We start from the raw sequence: 24,480 nt of genomic DNA, 5'->3' as shown, positions 1-24,480 counted from the left end.
TCTGAACCAGCAGCAGTAAACCCTTCATCCCAGGTAGCAGCATCACCACAGTCACCAAAAGGATGAGAAGCAGCCAGCAACTTGGAGCAGCAGCCGCTGCCTCCGTGGTCCCACCACTGTTTGTGGCAAAAAAAAAAAAAAAAAAAAAGCCCCGTCTGAAGCTTCTCCTTAGCAAGCCTCCTAGGCTGGCCTCGAACTCGGGATCCTACTGCCTCTGCCTCCTTCAGTAAATCCAACCAATGTGCCAGCACAAGAGGCCGAGTGTAGCTCAGGCCTGAGCTGGGGCCCACAAGGCCACAGGCAAGAGGCTTTTTTGTGAATCTGTACCATGAACGTTGGGCGCCAGATGTAGACGAATCTTAAATAGTCTTATTAATAAAACAAACCTGGAGCCAGGTATTGGGGTGAATGCTGGAAGACCAGAGAAGCAGAAGAAGCTACAGCTACCTCACCTTGCCAATTCCTCAGCTGATCCTGTTTCCTCGGACTGGATGCCTCTGAGTCATCATCCAAATGAATCTCAGCTGAACTGTGCTGCTCAAAAGCCTAAAAGCTTAACCAGGCTCTAGTTCCTGGTTTTCTCGCCTTTTATACCCTTCTGCTTCCTGCCATCATTTCCTGGGATTAAAGGCATGTGTCACCATGTCTGGCTGTTTCTAGTGTGACACTGAACTCACAGAGATCCAGATGGATCTCTGCCTCCCAAGTGATAGGATTAAAGGCATGTGTGTGTGCCACCATTTTCTGGCCTCTATATCTAGTGGCTGTTCTGTTCTCTGACCCCAGATAAGTTTATTAGGGTGCACAATATATAAGGGAACACAATATCACCACACAAATACATGAAACAGCCTAGGAAAAACTTGGGTATGAAAGTTTCTTAAAGAGCTGGGTGGTGGTGGCACACACCTGTAATCCCAGCACTTAGGCAGAGGCAGGGGGTATCCCTGTGAGTTCTGGGCCAGCCTGGTCTACAAAGAGTTCTAGGACAGCCAGAGCTTTTACAGAGAAACCTTGTCTCCAAAAACAAAAAACGAATAAAAAGATTCTTAAAGTGTTTATTTACACTGTCATCGTTTTATGTGACTGAAAAACCTCAAATTCTAAATAAAGGGTGGTGTTCTTAACTAGTTCTACTGATAAAACTAGACTGTTCTAACGTGCTGCCACACAGAGGTCTGTGCGGAGAATAAATCAGCATGATGAATGACCCAGTCTGAGGCCATGATGTCTCCAGCTTTTATTTTGCCAGGCTGCATAGTCAGACTTCCCATAAAACCTCCCTTTAGTTCCTGGCTGCTTTCCTCAACTCTGTTGCCCAACCCCAACTGTTCGCTAGAGCCAAGATCATAATGCGCTGTGCCATGGAGCAAAGCTGTGGCTTCATGCTGCCCTTACCAACCAAGCTCCCTCCATCCCTACACAGCTTTTAGGAAAAAATCCTTGTAAAAGAATGGGAATGGGGAAAATGCCTAAATCAATAGTGACAGGGGGGAAAAGAAAAAAAAAAAAAAAAAAAAAAAAAGAGGAAAGAGAGAAAGCCCAGCTTCTGGAAGCTTGTTTTGGAAGACAGAGCCAAATGTGTGGGGTGCCTCAAGCCACTCACAACTGTCCTTCACACTGCTGTCACCCAGCCTTTTGACAACTGTCACGTGTGTCATGCGCATCCTGTTGGTACTGGAACAGTGGAAAGGAGACAGATACCAGAGGCTCCCAAGGTTCAGCAACCCCGTTCAGCACCACCCTGTGAGTACTATCAATCTATCAATCATTCTGTTTCCTTCCCCGCAATACTGATGCAAGCACAATACCAGTTAGAAAGATGAAGACCCAGGGCTGGTGGGGATGGGGAGCCACCAACTCCTGTAAAAAGGAGATTAAAATAATTCAAGATGAACAGATTATTAGGCTTCATTTCCATTTTATTATATTACAATGCACAGTCACAGGCTTCCTTGGGCCAGTCCCCTTTTAAGCGGATCCTTTTACTGACAGCCTTTAAGTACACTAAGGACAAAATACTGCCATCTTTCTGAAAAAGGGCAGGAGAAATCCATAGATGCAACCAAACTCCAGTCAGAGCTCTTCACTAGAGAACACACTAAGCTATTAGGTCATCAGGAACACAATAAGCTATTAAGTCATCAGGAACATAGTAAGCTATTAGGTCATCAGGAATACAGTAAGCTATAAGAAATGACTTAGATGCTGCAAGAATTTTAGCACTTACCTAAAATAAGTTATTAGCCGGTTGAATTCTAGAACAATTTATAAAATGGCCCATGCTTGCTATCTTATTAGTGCTAGGTTACCACACTGGCATGAGTTCCTTTAGTGGCACACTAAACTAGAAACTAGGAAAGCCTACTTCTTCTACAGAAAAAAAGGCCTTACAAACTCCAAGGAATTACACTTCCTAGGTGGTAAACACACACAAACTAAGAATCCCTTGAAGAGTTTACAAAGTTATTACTAAAAACTTACTCTTTTAGACTCCACTGAATTCTAAGGTGTATTAGTAAAGAGACGCACTGTGGGAACTTTCTTTTCTCTTTTTCAAAGGCAGGTCTCATAGAGTCCATGCTGGCCTCCAACTTGCTGTGTAGCTGAGGAAGACTTGTGATCCTCCCACCTCCGCCACAATGTGTGTGAAGGTCAGAGAGCAATCTGCAGGGGTCAGTTTTCTCCTGCTACCATGTGGGTCTTGGGGTTGAAACTCAGGTCCTCAGGCTTGGCAGCAAGGCCCCCCACACACACCAAAAAGCAAAAACCAATGGCAGTTAGTAGGGGAATGAGGTTTAAGTGTTCACACGGACAGTGGTTATGAATAATTTTCCCCAGATGTAGTTCTGTCCAGTTCCTGGCTGGGAAAGAGCAGCAACCCTTAATAGAAACTGAACCCTGACATAAGCTTATTGCCACCAAAGTCTGACAGGCTGGTTTGGCTTTTCGTAAGATCAAATCTATAGGAAAAATTTATTTCACAAGATCACACTAGCCTAGAACTTCTTGAAGTGTCTTCACTGCCCTTTATGTTATATACAGGCATAATTTCTATTAAGGAAAAATAAAATGCTTCAGAAATTGTATATACTAAATATCAGACATTTCTTATCTCTCCTATACAAATACATAAATTCAACTCTTTTTAAAGGCTCAGACTTCATTAAAATCATTATTTCCATCTCTACCCACTTAATGATGCTCTATTAAAATTGGCTGTTTATCCGGTATCCTAAAATTTCGTCTCCTAAAAGTGTAAAGCACAAGAACAACATTTGGGCACATTTTCTATACAAATTGGGTAGCAATTTATGATGCTTATTTATTAACTATCTCATCAACTAGTCTGAAAACTACTGGGGTGGAAATGCCTTTTTCTATTCCAAAACCTAGTGTAGAGATCTGCATGTAATAAGGTGTAGTGACCCTCTCAAGGATCCCGACTAGTGGGTACGTTTAAGAATTCATTTGCTTTCAAGCCTGAAAGAACATTTGACCTTTACACATACTTCAAATGACCATGCATCCTGGACACCAGAGTTCACTGCCAGGATTCCAAAGCAACAACCAGCAGCAATCCGAAGCTGGTTAAGATTTTCAAGTCTGTGGGGCCACAGACTGCTAGTTTCCTGTGACTGAGACCTCAGCCAAGAAGACACTTGTGAGATGATGTCTGCACAACTTCTAAGTTAGTGATATAAGACTTGAAGAGTAGGGAAGGGTTTCTCACACACTAAGAATCATGTGCCTTTCACTTGGGAGGAAGGCTCTGCTGGCTGGGGATGATGCTAGTCCCACCCATCAGAAGCTGCAATCTTCCCTCAAGTTCTAGAATCTTCATAAAAACTAAAGTCTTCTTAGAAAATATAAAACCATATTTAAATAAGATCCTCAAAGTGCCTTTGCCTTCACAGACACACACTTTACAGTTATTAATGAGTCTATTTACAGATGAAACATAGGTTTTGGTATGTTTATTCTCAATCACATTCTTCCCCAATACTAAATTCAGCCACTCACTCACTGGGCATTTAATACAGAGCTACTATACAGCAAGCCCTGGGCTGGGAAGGCAGTGAGAAACAATGAATGCACAGTCTCTGTCCTGAAGAAATGCAGCCATGTACTGTGGACTAATGCTCTGCATATTTACCTCCTAGGATTCACAACACGCAGCAGCAGAAGAGACAGTTTCCCTCATGGCTGTGGGCAGCATCTGGACCTGGCAGAGCTCTGTTCTTGTAGATTCAAACGCCACCAACGCTTCTTTTGCTTTTAAGTTTATTTGGCAAAGCAGCGCTGCGGAAACTGTGCAGACTAGCACAGTTCACACAGTGTTAGGCGCAGATACAGAATCAGCAGCAAACTAGAAACAGAAAACGATATTGAGCTACAACCTCCTATCATTTTTAGAGAGGGGAAAATTACATCCGAGATGTCCAATCTGAACAGCTGAGTGTTTACAGGACACCACCTGCCGTCGTCTTAAGTTTCAGTATTTACAAACACCTAGTTTTAAGGTAACAGCAGCTGATTGTATCTACAACATGCTATCCTATGACACCACATCAAAAGCTTTAAAAAGAAAGCTCATCTCTATTTTCTTAGTAGCATCTAACAGACATTGGCTACCAAGAAACCTAAACTTGTGAATGGTGGTGTTATCTGATGCACAAAAGGAATCTGATAAATTAATATTGGAACAGAATTAAGTGTTCAAGAAAAGCAAAGCCACTCCTCAAAACTAATTTACAAACTAAGCTCTCCACGTGGAGAACCCTTTCTTTTAATATTTTTAAAGTAAAATGTGGGCGTGTTAAAACAACACACAAAGGTATACTTTGCTGTCCTCTCTGCAACCTTGGCTCTGAGCCTCTCTGAATTAGGAAATCCTACAAAACCACACATTTTCATGCTGAAAATAAGAGTGTAACGAAGTCCAAAACAAGCTGTGATGCTGTTGGTTTTCAAATGCTTTAAGGACCGAGATGAGCAATCCACTGCAATGTTATAGACTGGTCAAGCTCATGTTGCTTTTACAGTTCATCCCTGGAAAGAAAAGAGAAAAATGCAATTAGGAGTTACATGCTGTGAATTGGCACTCAATTGAGACACAACACTGAAGTCAGTAAAATATGCAGATTCCAAGCAATACAATAGGAGAAACGAAAGCACATATAACTCTAAGCCAAAGCAAAACTGGACATCAGCCACCCCAAGCATCTTCCATGCTACTCCACAGCACAGCAGGAAACCACAAAGCCCAAAGCGATTTTAAACCTAAAGGTAAACCTTCTTCCTTTGAGGCAAAAAATGCAGAAAAATTATGACTTCTGCTGAGGATCACCTTGCTGATCTACTTATTTCTTCTAAGATGATAGTTTACACATTTAGAATTCACATTCTTTTTTTAATAGTTCTATTCACAAAACTGGGTGAAGAGTCTGTTGCCCTGGCAGTCCCGGTCAACTGCAGCCTGAACCCTCTGGGGAAAAGCTGTCTATAGGCATCTTCTACCTGTCAGCTGATTTCATTAAGGCAGCCTTATCAGCTCCAAAGAAACCATTCCCTCAGCCACGTGCAGCACTGGACCCGCAACTGCCAGTGAGAGGAGGGAGGAATAAAAATGCAGTCTAAAGGAAACGACCCATTTCAGTCTGCCCCAATGAAATCAGCAAGTGTGGAAAAATGAAGAGCATCAGATAGCCTGAGAGACTCATCTGAAGGTAACTTAAGTGACAAAAACATCACTAAACACTCAGTACGATCTTGCAATTAATTCACAAGTGATTCAGAGGAAAGCACGACATACTCATGTGTAGGAAGTGTGAGCAGCAAACAGGGAGATGGTAACTGGTGATGGGCAGAAGTGTTGTAGAATAGTATTTGAAGGTGTGTTACTTTTGTTTATGGTGCATTTGTTTAATTCTGTGAAGCTGTGTTACTGTGCCTGTCTAAAACCCCTAACTGGTCTAATAAAGAACTGAACAGCCAATAGCAAGGCAGGAGAGAGAGAGAAAGGCAGGCAGAGAGAATATATAGGAGAAATCTGGGAGGAAAAAGAGAAGAGATGTAGAAGTGAAGATCTAGGAGCCAGAGAAGGAGAAAGACTCCAGGGACCAGCCACCCAGCTACACAGCAGGTCACAGAATAAGAGTAAGATTTACAGAAGTGAGAGAATGGGAAAAACCCAGAGGCAAAAGGCAGACAGGATAATTTATGAAAAGCTAACTAAAAACCAAACCAAGCTAAGGCCTGGCATTCATAATTAAGAATAAGACTCCGTGTGTGAATTTATTTGGGAGCTGGGTGGCGAGCTCCCCAAAAGAGTAGAAGAATACCCAACAACACTTTGGCATTCTAATGTGGGCCATGTTTCCATGTAGAGCCTGAGAAAGCTGAACAACAATAAAAAAGGGATTCGGCTCCTTTAAGAGTTTTGGCCAGGCCGGGGCGGTGGTGACGCACGCCTTTAATCCCAGCAATTGAGAGGCAGAGGCAGGTGGATCTCTGTGAGTTTGAGGCCAGCCTGGTCTACAGAGTGAGATCCAGGACAGACACCAAAACTACATAGAGAAACCTGTCTCAAAAAAAAAAAAAAAAAAAAAAAAAAGTTTTAAAGCTCCATGTTAGTAATACTGAATCATAGATATTGTAATTTAAGAATGAATGAGGATCAGAGAGATGGCTCAGTGATTAAGAGCATTTGCTCTTCTTTTTTTTTTTTTAAGGTTTATTTATTCATTATGTATACAATGTTCTGCCTGCATGTGTCCTTGCAGGCCAGAAGAGGGCACCAGATCTAATTGCAAGTGGTTGTGAGCCACCATGTGGTTGCTGGGAATTGGACTCAGGACCTCTGGAAGAAGAGTCAGTGCTCTGAACCACTGAGCCATCTCTCCAGCCCACATTTGCAGAGGACCCAGGTGCAGCTCTCAGCGCCCACACGTGGCCACTCACAAGCATTTGTAACTCCAGTTCCAGAGGCTCTGATGACCTCTTCTGGCCTCTTGGCATCGGACACACGTGTTGTACATACATACATACATGTAAGCAAAACAATCAAACACAAAAGCAATAAAAATTAAAAAAAAAAGAACAAATGAAGATGTACTACCAGGAAATAACTCAAACCCACATATGTTTAAACAGTTTAATAGACTTTCTAATGTTGTAAATACACAATAATTTGAACCAGGAAGATGCAGAGTTTTTGGTTTTGTTTCGGGGACAGGGATTCTAAAGCATGCATAATTGGAAGGAAGGGACTCTATGAAGAAGTGGGAAAAGGGTTCCTTGCTGAGGGCTGGGGCCATTGCTCTTAGTTACTTTCCAGAAGCTGTCAGGAAGACTCTGTTCCTGAAGGCACTGCATACTTGAGCTGTAGACCATGGGAACTCAAGCTGGTATTAATTGGAAGATCCATCCCTACTCGCTGCCTTTCACAGCACTGGAAAACGTTGTCTACAGAACTGGAAGGAGAGAAGGAATTGTCTGTCTTGGCAGTAATGACCGCCTGGCGTGCCCACGTTCCAACAGTGGCAGGAACGTCACAGGAGTGACCAAGCCTTTTCTGATTCAACTGAAGACCCCTGCTCAAGAGGGAACCCAGACTTGGTACCTTCATCAGGGCCAGGAACCTGTGGTCAGACACATTATAGGGCCTAGGGGAGAATCTACTACTGTTACATCTATTTAATACAACACAGTATTAAATAGATGCCTAATGATGTCTCCTTACACCCACAGGTTAGTGTAGCTTTCAAACCCCATTCAAAGAAGCTCCTTTTGCAGTAGATGACAATTAACACAAGGACTCACAACTAATCAACATGCAGAGAATGAGTGACTGTGGAATACTCAGGCCTAAATGGGATATGACACCCCCACCCCAAAACTCAGGGATCATTGCATAAATGGTTTGGAAAGACTGTAAGAGTCAGAGGCAGTGGATGACTACAAAGAAACTGTTCTCCAGATACAACAGGGCAGCTGAGTTACACATAAGAACTCACAGAGACTAATGACAGCATCCACAAAGCAATGCACCACCTCAAGCCAGACAAATCCCAGTATGGAGAAGAAAGGCGGGATATTGTTAAATAGGTATGGGAGGTGGAAAGTTTGTTTTGTTTTTGTTTTTGTTTTTGTTTTTAAGGGTTTGGCCCAATTAGTCTAACATATTCATGGATAGCCACAAACCCAATACTGTTTTTAAGCAAATTGAATTAGATTATAACTTTTGCAGTTAAATTCTCACTCAAGGGTCAGTGATTTGGCTCACTAGTTAAAGACACTTAGTGTATACACAGCCTAAGAATCTGGACTCAGAGGTTAAGAGCACTGGCTGCTCTTTCAGAGGTCCTGAGTTCAATTCCCAGCAACTACATGGTGGCTTACAACCATCTGTAGTGAGATCTGGTACCCTCTTCTGGTGTGCAGACATCATACATGCAGGCAGAACACTGTATATATAATAAATCAATAAATCTTAAAAAAAAAAAAAAAAAAAAAAGAATCTGAGCTCAATGCCTGGGTCCCACATAGTAGGAGAGAATTGACTTTTCCAAGTTGTTCTTGGAGCTCTACACCCATGCTGTGACACACACACACACACACACACACACACACACACACACACACACAGAGAGAAATTTTTAAAAATCATTAAAAGGTCCTCTTTACAGAAAGCAAAATTAAGAGTTCTGTTGTACTTACAATTGCCACTTATTAAAAAAAAAACAAAACAAAACAAAACCCTCTTGAAATAAGAAGCTTGTCAACTAGAAAAGAGTCTAAGGCAAAGATACTGTCAGACCATCTTTATTTGGGCACCAGCTTCAAGCATCTAGCCACAGTGCTCCGACATGCTGTCCTTCCTTCTCTCCACCGGGAGGAGAAGAAATGTTAGCTTCAAAGGAAACATTCAGCTGATACTGCGGTGCTGAGCAGAAGCAGGCAGTTGCTTTCTAACGAGCCGTGCAATGCAGTGTGAGAACAGTGCTGTGCTGCAGGTCCTGTGAGACATGGGAACTCACTGGACAGCCTCTGGAATCCCTCTCCTCCCCAGACTTAGCCAGAAGAACTCAAATGGTCTGGCCTACTCTACAGCATGCTGACACATTTACTTCTTACAGCAGCTCTAAAACCATGGCGCACATCTAGGATCTGACCCAAAGAAGTCAACCCAAAAGCCAGACCGTCCTCTCCAGGACTATGACATCTTTAAAACAGGGACAGACATCTTCCCCCTCTCCAAATTTTTCTTTCTCCTTGTCACAGTAGTATTAAGAGTGAACAAGGCAAGAAATGATGGCCTCGTTTCCAGATCAAAGCATTTATTTCTATACCTATTATATAGCAACTATAAACATGACTTATAAATATGCAGGAAAATAGTGTCTCCCCGTCTTTTTTGTTTGTTTGTTTGTTTTTTGAGACAGGGTTTCTCTGGTACCCTTGGCTGTCCTGGAACCACTCTGAAGACCAGGCTGGCCTCAAACTCACAGAGATCGCCTGCCTCTGCCTCCTGAGTGCTGGGATTAAAGGCGTGCGCCACCATGACTCAGCTTTTCACCCTCCCTTTTCTAAAGGTACGAGTCAAACTGAAAGAAAAACAGACCATGCAACACTTGTCACACATTTCATGTGATGAGTTTCTGATGCTTTAATGGAGTAGCATGAAGGAAGCCACCAAAGTCAGCCCTTGCAGTCTAATGTCTTAAAGTCCACACCCTTTCACCTTGAATGTGTGGAAGAAGAAAGAGCAGAAGAGAAAATCACTTCCACCTGGACCACTGCTTTTCTTTATCTGTTAAAGGCACATATATCACCCCCATCAGAGGCTTCATTTTGACACTGCCGTCTTGTAGTTTATCATACTGCTCCAACATTTGGTTTCCTCCTGCAGGACCGACTGGCAATATCAATCTTCCACCAGGCTTTAACTGGTCTATTAGCTAGAAGAAAAAAGAAAACCCCCACATACACACCAAATTACAGAAGGGAAACAGCCACAGTCATTCAACAGTATTCTAAACAATGCTCCATGTCCACGGGCAGAAGCAGAAACACACTGTGTGTGGTCACTTCTTAGTGTCCTTAGGGGTTGCTTCCAGGATCCCTCCGGCATAACAAAACCCATAGTGGCTCAAGTCCCTTACAAAAGTGGCACAGTACTTGCATATAAAACACTCTGCACACTCACCCACATCTGAGCCATCTCTAGGTTACTAGTATTACTAACAGAGGCCCTGTGCATCCCTCCATTGCATGGATTCAGCACAGTACTCAGTTCAGCAAACTTAAATGCTGCTCTTTCAATTTTATGGACCTCCCCCCATCCAAAAAAAAAATATTTTTCAGTCCCTCTTGGTTGAACGTAGTAACCAACTCCCACTTACCCATTTATCTCTCAGCCTCCCCTACTAAGCTACAAGTAATCTGATGATAGACTATGCTGTACTTATCTCTGTCCTCAGAGCATCTGACCGAGACACCTGGTACAATTAAGAGCTCAATATGTTTGGGCAGAACTAACTTCAACAGAGAATCCTAAATGGCAGTGTAGTGTGTTCCAGATCTTTGTGGAAGGGCAGACAGAGAAGGGAAAAGTACAGAAAATTAACAAGGAACTGCTATCCTATTACCGTGGAATCTAGGGCATCACTGAGACAATGGTAAGGGAATCCAAATGCCGTGACTGCATTTAGGATTCCTGGCACCAGGAGAGTGAGAAGGTAGGGCTGGGCTCCTTCGCTATTATGATGAGGATAATCCAATGAACACAGAACCAGACTACCCTTTCCGGTCTGAAAATGGTTAAATCATATGCTACCCTTTGAATAATATAACCTTATGTTATTCAAAATCAGCAAGAAAGAAACCTGACTTTATGTTATTCAATACCAGCAAGAAAGAAACCTGACTTTATGTTATTCAAAACCAGCAAGAAAGAAACCTGACTTTAGATAGGATAGTACTGCCCTAGAAAAGGCTGCTTTCAGTTAAAATTTGGTCACCAGATCTTATTTTTTTCCATTTTAATTTTTTTTAAGGAACACTTGATTATTGAGTTGCCCTTAACTTATTTTCCTGAGTTCTAACAGTTCTAATGAAAAATAGGAGACATCTTCCTCCACCCCCAGGCTTGCTCCCAAAGCCTGTCTTCTACATCTTCTTAGCATCACTTTTATACTTCAAATCTAAATAAGGACTGAGCTTTTATTTTTAAAAAAAGATTTATTTATTTATTATGTATACAGTGTTCTGCTTGCATGTGTCCCTGTAGGCCAGAAGAGGGCACCAGATCTCATTACAGATGGTTGTGAGCCACCATTTGGTTGCTGGGAATTGAACTCAGGACCTCTGGAAGAAAAGTCAGTGCTCTTAACCTCTGAGCCATCTCTCCAGCCCGGACTGAGCTCTTAATATGCAGACTCCTCCTGTCCCCAAGCCAAACAATCATAATTTGTACAAATCCACATTAAACTAAGACTGTATGAAGACAGCCTGAGTTCTGAGTTGGAGGCTCCAATGATTCTTATACCCAGTTCAAGTTCCATCATCATATGCCTCCTCGACTACTTGCAAAATTCTCACATAGACATTTTCTTTTCTATCTAATAGACTATCAACATTTAGTATTAACAAGAATGTATGAAAATCTAGGTATATTCTGAACTTCATCTGAAACTCATCGCTACATTGATACATAAATATTTTAAGTTTTAGGACTAAAACACACAAATACAAAAAAAATAAAATCCCAACTCACTGCCTGAGGCACAACTGGGGCTGCAGCTCCTACATGGATAGCGTCGTATGGGGCTTCTTCAGCGTATCCCATTCTTCCGTCACCCACTGAAAAAGAAGTTACACTTTGAAAACCTGTTCGTCCAAACTTGTGAAGAATTCTCCCAGGAAAATGACAATGGAGTGGGAGAAGAGATCTGCATGACTTCACATACCCTTAAGACATAGAAGGACTGGGGGAAGAATGGCTAGCCTAACCACACTAAAATTAAGAATTTCTATTCAGCACAGGGGCTGGGGTATAGCTCAGTGGTACAGCACCTGCCTAACACGTGGGAAGGTTTGATCAAGAGGAGCACCAAAACAAGTAAGGTAACAATAAAATGAAAATGCATACCACCAAGGGGGGAAAATGTAGGAAAGTAACAAAAGACTAACCTCTAGAACACCTACATCAAAGATAAATACACACAACGGGATGTCTGAACAGTTACCTCACAAGAGGGAAATCCAAATGGGCAAATATGAAAACAAATTCACCCCAACCATGAGCAGGAGTTGCGATCATAAGCAATGCAATGCTGTGTGTTGGTTAAAATGGACAAAAAGAAGCTGTTTTTATACTCTGCATTTCAACGAAGGTGAAGGGTACAACTCTAGCTGTAAGCATTGCTCAGCTTGCATACTTCTACAAATGAAAACCCACTTAAAAAGAAACGCTCAGTTTTCTCCTACTCACCAACCAGCCGTACTCGCCCCGAGGTCAGAAGCATCGGGTCGTCCTTTTTCACATTATTTATTGAGTCATCTACTAGTTCTTTAATGTGATCAATTCCTATGACTTTCCCATTTTGTCCAACCTGGAAAACAAAAAGTAGTTCAAGAGCTTGCAGGGCTAAATTTGCTTTTCTGAAGTGCCTTTAAAATGTTTCCTTAATTAAAACCATATTCTGCAATGAGAAATAAAAATAAACAGTTGAAGTCATTAATCTAAACTCTCAGTTTTTCATAATTACTATATTCAGCTTTTTCAACTTTTTGAATAATTTTATTTAAGCAATTATAAAGTTACAATAAATTACAAAACTTTGTAATACTAAGAAAATTGTATTCTTTTTAGACTTCTAATTTCTGTGCTGTCCTGGAACTCACTCTGTACCAGGCTGGCCTCAAACTCAGAGATATGCTAAGATTAACTCAGCCTAGATTTCTAATTTTTAAATCCAGAACTTATTCAGGTGTGGTAGATGGCAACCTTACACTTGAGCAGCAGAGGCAGGTGGATCAGTGAGTTCAAGGCCAGCCTATTCTACACAGTGAGTTCCAGCCACAATTATATGGTGAGATCTGTCTCAAAAAACTTAATAGATTTTTGCCAGGTGGTGGTGGCACACATCTTTAATCCCAGCAATTGGAAAGCAAAGGCAAGTGGATTTCTGTGAATTCGAGGCCAGCCTGGTCAACATAGTGAGTTCCAAGACAATCAGGACTACGCAGTGAAACCCTGTCTTGAAAAAACAAACAAACAAACAAACAAACAAACAAACAAAACCCAGTATTTTTTCCCCAGAACTTTGAGGTAGGATTTAACTAACAATATTTACTTTGTATGAACTCTAGTAAAAGGATAATTTAAAAACTACTCCAATATTGACCCAGGCATGGTGGTACATGAGTTTAAGATTTAAGTTTTACAGATCTCTATGTGTCTGAGGCCAGTGAAGGAGACACAGCTAGACTTTGTCTTCAAAAGATAAATTAAAAAAATCAGATAGTATATAAAAAATTTTTAGAAGCCAGGCACTATGATAGTCACCTATCATCCCATAATTTGGGGGGCTGAGGCAGGAGATGACCAGTCTGACTACACAGTGAATTTGAAGCAATCCTGGGTTGTATTATGAGGTCTTATTAAAAAAAAAAATGGTGAGGTGGGATTTTTATATCCAACTCTACCGCTATTAGTGAAAACTATGAAAATATATAAATACAGAAGCCAAGTGTGGTGGTATGTGCCTTTTATCCCAGCACTCAGGAGGCAGAAGCAGGTCAGTCTCTGAATTAGAAGCCAGCCCGGTCTACAGAGCAATTTCCAGGGCGGCCAGGGCTACACAGTGAGACCCTGTCTCAAAAAAAGGAAATGTATAAATACATAAAAAGGACTGAAGTATCATTACTGAGTACAAAAGCGTTAACAGAATACAGGCCTGAACAAACTCCTGGGTCCTACCTGAACTTCCCCACTCACAGCTGCCTGACATTAGGCATGCAAACCCTGCAATCAGGTCCCTCAACTACAAAATAAGAAGAAATGGGGGCCTATGCCACACAGAGGATGAGAAAGGAAAGAACACATGATAAGAGCACAGAACACTGAATACGCACGGGTAAATCATTTTTCAAAGATAACTCAGAAACCTTTTTTTTTTTTCATTTCCTTGCTTATTTTGTGTGTAGGGGGCTTGTGCCATGGCACATGTAGAGAGGTCACAGGAGAACTTGTGGGAGACTGTTCTCTCCTACCACGGGACTGGCAGCAAGTGCCTTTACCCAGTGAGCCATCTTGTCAGGCCCCGATGATATTTTTAAAGTGAATATTCATTTAAAACCAGTAACCAGCAACTCTAGAGAACAACTTTCTAATTAAAGACTATTTCCAGCAGAATGTAGTTTGAGTCACTGGCTGCCATGTTGGGATCACAGAGAGGCTGTGTAATCATGAAGCTGACATGCAGAAAGAAGTCAAGACAATCAACACCCAGAGAGAAACTAATCAGTCAGTGTAGGGAAGTTTCTCGTCCCGCCCGGGATCAGAGGCTTATATATTAATTACTAATTGTTTGGTCTATGGCTCAGGCTTCTTACTAGCTAGCTCTTACATCTTTTTTGTTTGTTTGGTTTGGTTTGGTTTTTCGAGACAGGGTTTCTCTGTGTAGCTTTGCGCCTTTCCTGAATCTCACTTTGTAGACCAGGCTAGCCTCCAACTCACAAAGATCCGCCTGCCTCTGCCTCCGGAGTGCTGGGACTAAAGGCGTGCGCCACCACCGCCCGGCCTAGCTCTTACATCTTAAATTAACCCATTTCTATTCATCGATGTATCGCCACGTGTCTTGTGGCTTTACCTGTGTTGCATTATGTCTTGCTTCCCTGGGCATCTCCTCCGATCCTGCCTTTCTCCTCCCTGTATCTCTGCTTGGATTTCCCACCTGCCTCTAAGCTGCCTTGCCATGGGCCAAAGTAGCTTATTATTTATCAACCAATGGTAGCAACGCATATTCACAGCGTACAGCAAGACCATCCCACAGCAAATCAGTAATAAAGCCTACCCTAGCCGGGCATGGTGGCCATGCCTTTAATCCCAGCACTAGGGAGGCAGAGGCAGTAGACAGCCTGGTCTACTTAGTGCGTTCCAGGACAGCCAGAACTATGCAAAGACCCTGTCCCTCAAAAAGTCAAAATAAAATAAAGCTTGGCTTTCTAAATCCAGCTACATAACAAGTCAGGGAAGCCTGTATGCTTTTCCATTAGACAAGCTAAATATATTCTCTTTGCGTTCTATGGTTTTGGGTTTAAATGTTCTGCCACTTGCAACTATAATCCTAAATGATACATATTAAAATTATCATCTTTTTGTTTGTTTGTTTTTTGAGACAGGTTTCTCTGTGTAGTCCTGGTTGTCCTGGAACTCACTCTGTAGTCCAGGCTGGCCTACACTCTGAGATCCGCCTGCCTCTGCTTCCTGGGTTCTGGGACTAAAGCTGTGTGCCACCACCACCTGGCTGAAATTACCATATTAACAGAACAAAAACAAACAAACTTAAAACTACCAGTAAGAAGAAACCATAGCTAAACCACATACTACATGTCTATCAGGCTCACAAGGGAGGTTAACGTTCTTACCATCCGTGCAAAACAGGCGGTGAGGATCCCGCTTCCAGACCCGACATCCAGGGCTTTAGCACCTTCATGCAACTGGTCAAAGAGAAGTTCTAGTGCGTATGCATGCTGCCAAAAGAAAATGAACCAAACACTCATTTCTTCTTGAGTCCGTGCAGCACTTCATATGAAGAGCTGGCGACTTTCTGCCCAAGTGTCTGCTACCATCACCTCCGCAGACAGCGGAACAGTCTCACACCACAGTGACGGCCTAAGGTAGTTCTGGTGCACAGACCTCCTGCACTATAGTTTTCCTGTAATTTTAGATAACTACTATATAAATTAAAGTCAAAGTCAAAAAACTGAAAAGGAGATTTTCAGTGAAAAGCCCTCAACCCCTTCCCAATCGTCCAGTTTTATTCCCTGAAGGCAATCAACATTGCCAGTTTATTATAATTTTTCTGGAAAAATATTCACTGTGTATGAACAAGCAAATATTGTTTCGCTTATTTCATTTTAAAGGAAAATTCAATAAAGAGGTATAACAAACAGGTGTTCTTTTTTATACCTTAGACTACATTCATATATGAATGCATTATAACAAATATCAATATGGAAGAGATTTAAATTAGCTGCAATCTTCTGTAACAAAAAATGTAATAATGTTATCAAACACAGATGTCAGATAATAACACTCTTCCTAAAAGTTGTATAAAGTGCTGGGTGTGGTGCTACATGCCTTATTCCAGCACTCAGGAGGCAGAAGCCAACCTGGTCTACATAGGAAGTTCCAAGCCAGGCCAGCCAGGGCTACATAGGAAGACCCTGTTGCTGGAAGCCTACTTCCAGAAGGGTCTAATGATGTGGGACGGATGTGTGAAGTTGACGCAATGAAGAAACTGTGACCACGTGTTTCAAACAAGTGGCCCCGGATAGCCTTGGCCATTTTTATTTATACAATTTCAATGGTTTGCATGAAGTTTTACAATCAGATTTGTTCCTTTATGTTTCTAAAAATGGTTACGATGATTACCAGTTTTTCTTTGCTTCTTCCCCCTTCCATCCTGACTTTTCTACTGGTAACCATGACCCATTTGGTCCACAGCTCTATGTTGGAAGCATAAGCAGTGCTATAAGCCACAGAGGAAGTTTTCTAACTAGGCACACCTACAGGTAGAGCAGTGTGCCCAGCTGGCAGCATTTGTGGTACAGCGTCATGTGGGGTGAGAGACAGTTCCGTCTCCAGTGGTTAATATTTACATCTGGTAAGGTCGGGGCTCTCACAATCAACTCATCAGCCGAAGCTGGATCAATTTGTTCTATACTCTGTGCCAGCCCATCTCCTCTGGGGATATACAAGGTTTTCCAAATAGCCTGTAAGCAACTTATCTTAGACACTTACTCTTAATGGTTGGCACTGTTTATCCCTTGTTCTTATGGTCTCCTCTCAACTTCTTTTTTTTTTAAACCGGAGCTGAGGACCGAACCCAGGGCCTTGTGCTTGCTAGGCAAGCGCGCTACCACTGAGCTAAATGCCCACCCCCTCCTCTCGACTTCTTAGGGTATTGGCACAGCTATGAGAGAACTGTGGGCTTCTATGATTCTGCTTCATTCCCTGTCTCTAGACTGTTCCCATTAACTCCTGATATCATCTATTGATTTGCATTTCTCCTAGACTCTAATGGTTAAAATCATTCTCTCCAGAACAGTTATGCAAATATGTAACATTAAATTTCATGAACTACTGTGACTCTTTCAGGCAAGTCACAGGGTACGCTGGAGGGGCAACAGCCTGTTCTTAAGAATTCATAGTCACACTTGAAACATCAAAGGTTTAGGGGCCGAATCAGGTCCACTGTATACTTTTAGTAACACTTCCTCTGGCTCACTCAGAGGAGTCTTCAGAGGGAAGTTTTCCTTTTGTAGTAGCTATTTTGTCCATGACTGAGAGAGTGAAACTAAAGGTACCCAGCAATGTGGCTACCACAGTGAAGCAAGGACAGCAGGTAGCACATGTGTTCCCGGGTCATGCCCAGAACCATGCAGCGAACTGTCCATAGGCTTTGCCAAAAAAAAAAAAAAAAAAAAAAAAACCCTTATAAAGAATTATCTGGTCCTTCAGGAATGTCAAATGCCTTTAACCCCAGGACTTAGGAGGCAGAGGCAGGGAAGATCTCTGTGAGTTCAAGGCCAGTCTGGTCTACAAGGCAAGTTCAAGGACAGCCAGGATTGTTAACACAGAGAAACCCTGTCTCAAGAAAAAAGAAAAAGAAAAGAATTATCTGTATGTTAAATTCTTAAGAGTAAAAGTAAATGGATAAAATCATATTATGTTTATAGTACTGTGGTGGTTTGAGTGATAATGGCTTCCAGCTGGTGGAGCTGTCTGGGAAGGATTAGGAGGTGTGGCCTTGCTGGAGCAGGTGTGTCACTGGGTAGACTCTGAAGACTCAGAAGCCCAGGCCATTCCCAGTTAACCCATCAAGTCTCTCCTCCTCATCCCATCCTTGTGGCTCAGATGTAAGCTCTCAGTTACTGCTCCAGTACCACCCCTATGTCTGTGGCCAAGCTCCCCACTAGGAATCATAGACTCTAACCCTCTGGAACCATGAGACCCAAATTAAATGCTTGCTTTTATAAACAGCCTGACAATAGAACAGTAACTAAGGAGCTAAAGAGATGACTCAGGGTGAATTCTTGCTGCTCTTACAGGAGACCTGGGTTCAGTTCCAAGTACCTCACATGGTGGTTTACAACCACCCCAGAGTCCAGTTCTGACCTCAATGGGCACGAGGTATACACATGGCACACATACATACACACACACAGGCACTTACACATACACATAAAATAAAAATATTTTTAAAAAAATAACAAAGACAAATATATATATATACAGCCTTCCAAACGCAATTTTACTGTCACCACACACACACACACACACACACACACACACACACACACACACACACGAGAACATGACTACCAACTTCCTCTTTCCAATGTGAAATATTAATAAGATTTTGATCTCTAGTGACCTGACAGATGAAAAATGGCCCTTTACTAACATTAATTTGAAATATACTAAATTTCCATGAAGATGGTAACTTTTTCTTTATTTATTAGTCAATAATACTACATTTCTTTCTCAATAAACTATCAGTCTTGTTCTTTATCTACTTTTCTGTGGGACTTACTGGTCTTTTACTAATTAATTTCAAGGATACACATAAAAATGTATTTGTTATGCACATTTATTGAAAAATTTCCTATATTGTCATATATATTGTAAATATTTCTCAGTTTTTCTCTCCTTAGCTTAGCTTCTAACATTTTTCTCTACAATCCGCCCCCCCCCCATGAGTTAGTCATACTACAGACAGCTCAGGATGACCTTGTGTGGTGGTTTGAAAGAAAACAGCCCCCAAAGGCAGTGGCACTACTAGAAGGTATTGGTCCTGTTGGAGGAAGTATGTCACTGTGGAGGCAGGCTTTGAGGTCTCAGATATGCTCAAGCCACGCCGAATGAGATAGACCATTTCCTATTGCCTACTTATCAAGACGTAAGAATTCTTAGCACTGCTGGGCGGTGGTGGCGCACGCCTTTAATCCCAGCACTCGGGAGGCAGAGGCAGGCGGATCTCTTGTGAGTTTGAGGGCAGCCTGGTCTACACAGCCAGATCCAGGACAGGCTCCAAAACTACACAGAGAAACCCTGCCTCGAAAAAACCAGGGGGAAAAAAAAAAGAATTCTCAGCACCTTCTCCAGTACCTTGTCTGCCTGCACGCTGCCATACTTCTAGCTGTCATGCTCCCCACCATGGTGATAATGGACTGAACCTCTAAAACTGTAAGGGAGCCACCCCAATTAAATGTTTTCCTTCTAAGAGTTGCCATGGTCATGGTGTTCACAGCAATAGAACCGCTAAGATACCTTGTCACTATGTAGCTAAGGCTGGCATCAAACTCACAATCCTCCTGCCCCAACCACCCAAGGGTATGTACCACCACATCCAACTCTAAAAGTTCTGTTTCTAAATTATAAGACATATTTAGGGCAGGCAAGATGGCTCAGCAGGTAAAGGTACTTGCTGCCCAAGCTTGGCAACCTGAATTCAATTCCCAACACCTATACGGTAGAGGAGATAAGATCTATAAAACTTGTCCTTCCCCCCCACCCCCACATGCCCTTCTATACACCCAAGAGAACGAAATAATAAAACCATTTTTTAAAAAGATATATCATGATTTTCTGTTCATTTGGCTTCTATATTTTTGTTATGTTTTATATTCAATTTTTACAAGTATTTTTTTCTTCTAGTATTTTCAGTACATTATAAATACATATGTATTAACAGAATTTATTTAGGAGTAAGCTTACACATGAGCTTTTCCTACCCAAATACTTAAAAAAAAAATCAGAAAGCTACTATTTTCTTTACCAAAATCCAATATAGTACCAATTCAAGAAAATGATATTTAAAACCCAAGAGAATTTCCAATAGATCAAAAACACCAGATTTTAAACAGGTCTTTCTAAAGTCACGTATCTTAACATCTGCTGACCATCACTTTTCCCTAAAGACTTTCCAAATCAAGTGTGAAAGCTGGAGACTCCCACAGCATGCTGCTGTAGCTACTTCCTCTGAGTCAGGAACACGCCCACTGGAGGGGAGAGGAAGGCTCTGAAAGCTCTGGGAGCTCAGAAAAATAATGGACCGCTTGCCTCTGCTCAAAGCTGTACGGTCTGTGAACAATTCCAGGTGAAGATTCCCACAGAACTGCCTGAAGACCACGCAGGGCTCCTACATGTGGCTTTTGAACATTATGACCCATGCTGGGTGGCTCTTGCAGTGACGCAGTGGCCTTTGAATCGCCAAACCCCTCTGAGTCTCTAAGGAACCCCAATAAGCTCTCTGGTTGGAACTGTTTTGTGGTCTGCTGCTGGTGCCTGACTGCAGAGAACAGACATGGTGTTCACATCATCCCAGGAAGAATCACACAGGGCAAGCCTCTGAATTATGGAAATACTCTCTCCTTTACTAAACTTTGCCATGTTCAATTTTTCTGTCACAGGTGCTAACAACAGATCCTGAAACCTTTAATAATGGCAGCTTCTAACAAGAAGAGTTCTTCTAAATACCAAGTATGAAATAAGATGTTTGGCCAGGCATGATAGTGCACATCTTTAATCCCAGCACTTGGGAAACAGAAGCAGAGGTAGTTACCTCTCTGTGAGTTTGAGGCCAGCCTGATCTACATAATGAGACATTGTCTCAAAAAAGAAAAAAAATAATACGTTTATCACTCTAGTAAAACATGACCTGCATATGATCAAGTAAAAAAAGTTAACTCACCATGTGAGGAGCGCTAATTGTAGCTTGGAAACCTACAAAACAAGAAGAGAATATTGACACACTCAGCTATGAGAACACACCATTTAATGCACGTGGCTCCTTTTGTAACAGCCACACATTGTTTTTCACAATCTTTTTCAGTTTTTATGATCTTAAGCAAAATTTGTGAGAGAATTGACATAAGGTAAAGTTATAAAATACAATCACATCAAAGGATAATGTGCCCATCTAGTAAACCAACTCCTCTACTTCTAAAGATGCCTTCTGCATGGCTGGCTAACACCACTACTGTTTGAGACAAGGTCTCACATAGCCAAGGCTAGTCCAACTAGCCTCGGACACCTGATCCTCCTGCCTTCACCTCCCAGGGGCTCAGTTTACAAGCACGTGCCAGCTTGTAAACATCGGGCCAGTTCCTCTGCTGCTTTCTTCCTCTCTTTTTGAAAGGATCTCCAAATGAGCCCAGGCAGGCCCTGAGCTCAGCCTCATCCTGCCTTAGTCTCCCAAGTAGCTGGGATTACAGGCTTGCACCAGGAAGGATTTCAATACACTGAGAATTGATAGATTATTTTTCACTTATTTTCTTCAGATTTACAAAAAGAAAAACTTGTTTCAGTATAGTAAGCATGCAAAATCTTAACAAAATTAGTCTCACACTTCGGACAACACTTTAAAAAGTCAGATGACCAGCTAGAGACGAGTGAGCACTTCAGTGTGCTCCTCTGTTGCCGTCCAGTGCTCAATCACTGTCTGGTGCTAGTTTTCAGCCCGTGTCTTTCTTCCTTCCGGTGTTAGAGTCTCAAGACTTATTTACCTGCTTCTGCCTCGGAAGCAGTCTTCACTGAGCGGTGGTAGCAGGTGCCTTGGGGTTCAGAAGCTCCCCAGGATCTTCTTGCTGACTGTCACAGTGCTTCAAAAGAAGACATGGCAGCTGGCCCACAGAACCCTGAGGCACTTCTAAGCCTCAAAGGCGCCCACTGCCAAGGCTCAGCAGCTCAGCAAAACCTGCTTCAGGACAAGGAGTTAAATACGGAACTTTCTAAAGACAAGGAAAGCCAAAGCATCGGGACCAGTAAAACAGAAAAGCCAACAATGACTTACTTATTCCCTTTAAATGCCGATTTGAAAAATCAATGCCAATATGCAAGTTCAAAAGAGGGATCCTCAAACTTAGCACTCAGCTAAAACTAAAACTCTTAATTTTCTATAAAGTTTTGTTTTTCCTTAAAAAAAAAAATCCCCAAACTTCCTGATTCACAAAATATATTTTTAAAGACATAGAAGAAGATGCATTTTGTTACAAAGGGTAGGTTGGGATTATAAAATTGAGCGAGAAAATTTCAATTACTGGGGTTCTAAGTCATATCGGTATACTGCTCTTTTCCTACTCATAAAATTACAGAGTCCCTGAAGAAAATGAGAAATATCAAGCTTACCTATTGACTGTGGAGAATCCATGTAAGGGTTTGATTTTGCATAGTGGGAGCGGTCTGTAGCCAGCATCACTTCAAACACTTTATCTGTCTTGATGATTCCATTCTCTGAAATGAATGAGACAGCTATTTGAAGCAGATGTGGCATCAGATGTGTTTCAGAATCACTCTGGATGCACTGCAGAGTACAGACTGAAACAGGTAAGACCACAAGTCGCCGCCGCCGCCTCGATGCAGGCAGCGGTCACTTGGCTCCAATGACAGCAGTCAGGGTGGAGAAAAAGAGGAGGTTTCAGTTACATTCAGTAACGTATACTGAACCGACTCAATGACTGGACCGGACTGGAAGTGGGGTAACAGGTGAGGGGACAGTCACTTGATGATATGAGAAAGCCTGGAAAGGAATCAGGAGTAATCGAGAGCTGTGGTCACACAAGCAGGAGCATTCAGCAGTCAAGACATCCAAAGCTGAGGTTCAAGAGAGTCCTGAGTTAGAAATTATGCTGGGATTAAAGGCAAGCACCACCACTACCCAGACTATAAGTAGCTACTTTAAAAAAATGAGACTTCAATTAAAGCAACATGAGTAGCTTAATTATTTATCCAAACTAATGTCATTTATTCATCAATTGTGGAACTTTCAATTTTGGAAAATTAATGAGAGTCATACAGCTGTTCAAAAAAGACAATACAATAAAACCCTAAACCTGAGATCAAGAAAGGGCAGAAACAAAACCAAAATGACCGACAACATCACTCTCCCAGAAAGAGAATACAAAGTCATTCCCCCAAAAGGAAGTACAGTGCTAAGTACTGTGGGAGGCGCAGAGGCATTATGCTCACAGATAAGCACCAAGGGGACCTGGGATCCTTCAAGGGAAGGAATGTTATACCTGTTATCCACCCAGAAGCCTGGCGCCCATGTGCCTTCTCTAGTCTGGTGACCTCGGCGTTATCTTTGCGGCCAAAGACTTTTCTAGCACCTGACCCTCCTCCAGACCTTTCCTGTAAGCTTGTTTTTCTCAGTCAATCTATAGAACCTATCTTTATGGATTTTACAAAGAGTTTTGATGTAGCCATGTCTGACTTGTATTTTGCTTACTTTGTTCCTCAAGGAGATTCATGTATGTTTTCTTGTGCATGCTGGGTTGAGTTCATTATCACCAGAATTACAGCACTATTTAGAATAGTCAGTCAAAAAGTAGACAGAAACAATCCAAATGTCCATCAAAGGATGAATTGTGTAAAATGTGGTGTATCTGTGCAATGGAACATCAATGGAACATCACTTAATCACAAAATAGGATGAATTACTAATTCATAAAATGCAGATGAACCCGAAAAAAATTATGGAAGAGGTCAGTTATAAATTGCTATATGTTGTATGAATTTTAAATTAAATATCCAAAATCGGTAAATCCATACATTAAAAATAGATTAGTAGTTGCTAAAAGTTGAGGATGTTGGAAAACTAGGAATGTGAGACAGGTGCCTTTCTAGATAATGAAAATGTTAATGTGACCACAGCTGCGGTTGGACATCTCTGTAAACACAGCAAAACCCTTGAATGACACGATTTAAATGGATAAATTATACTGCATGGGATTTACCACAGTAAAGCTGTGTAAGGAAAAAACCACTTGAACGGGCAGGCAGCAAGCAGGCTCTGTTCAACAGGGAAGAGGGGATGCCTTGGGGCAAGACGTGACAAAGCGCAGGAAATGGAAAGGGAAGAAGCACCTCTTTCTCCCTCCCATTTTCCACCTCCACCACTGACATCATCACCTATCACAACCCTGTCAATCACAGAGCTCCTGGGGATGGCCTGAAGCCCTCCCCACAGGAGAGACAAAGGAAAACTAAGCTGGCCTCAGTCAAGGCTACTCTAAAAAGAAAAGGAAGATCAAAGCACTTCGATGGATGACTACACAGATGATTTGAAGCTCCCCAGAAAGTAAGCAATCCAGGAATAATCAACTTTAAAACAAATTCTGGAAAACTGATCCATTTTAAAGAAAAAAGAAAAGAATTAGAACCTCAAGGCAGGTTAAAAGCAG

At 41.9% G+C, this 24,480-nt stretch overlaps 1 protein-coding gene across 3 annotated transcripts in view; it reads right to left on the bottom strand.

Annotated features, from left to right (window-relative positions):
- Window positions 1–3,962: 3,962 nt before the first annotated feature.
- Window positions 3,963–24,480, bottom strand: part of Pcmt1 (protein-L-isoaspartate (D-aspartate) O-methyltransferase) — a 31,200-nt gene continuing 10,682 nt past the window's right edge. The window contains exons 2-8 of one of the 3 annotated variants that reach the window (XM_006984453.4): window positions 22,427–22,531; window positions 20,991–21,022; window positions 15,658–15,762; window positions 12,497–12,617; window positions 11,780–11,865; window positions 9,746–9,962; window positions 3,963–5,052 (exon numbers count right to left, since the gene is read on the bottom strand). In XM_006984453.4, the coding sequence (XP_006984515.1) occupies window positions 9,783–9,962; window positions 11,780–11,865; window positions 12,497–12,617; window positions 15,658–15,762; window positions 20,991–21,022; window positions 22,427–22,531 (629 nt within the window). In that variant the 3' untranslated portion in view covers window positions 3,963–5,052; window positions 9,746–9,782. The remainder of the gene's footprint in view (window positions 5,053–9,745; window positions 9,963–11,779; window positions 11,866–12,496; window positions 12,618–15,657; window positions 15,763–20,990; window positions 21,023–22,426; window positions 22,532–24,480) is intronic. The other 2 variants (XM_016002954.3, XM_042262314.2) reach the window with 2 other exon arrangements.

Source organism: Peromyscus maniculatus, chromosome 16, assembly GCF_049852395.1.
Source record: "Peromyscus maniculatus bairdii isolate BWxNUB_F1_BW_parent chromosome 16, HU_Pman_BW_mat_3.1, whole genome shotgun sequence".
NCBI classification, from domain to species: Eukaryota; Metazoa; Chordata; class Mammalia; order Rodentia; family Cricetidae; genus Peromyscus; species Peromyscus maniculatus.
This window is presented reverse-complemented; position numbering and strand designations above follow the sequence as displayed.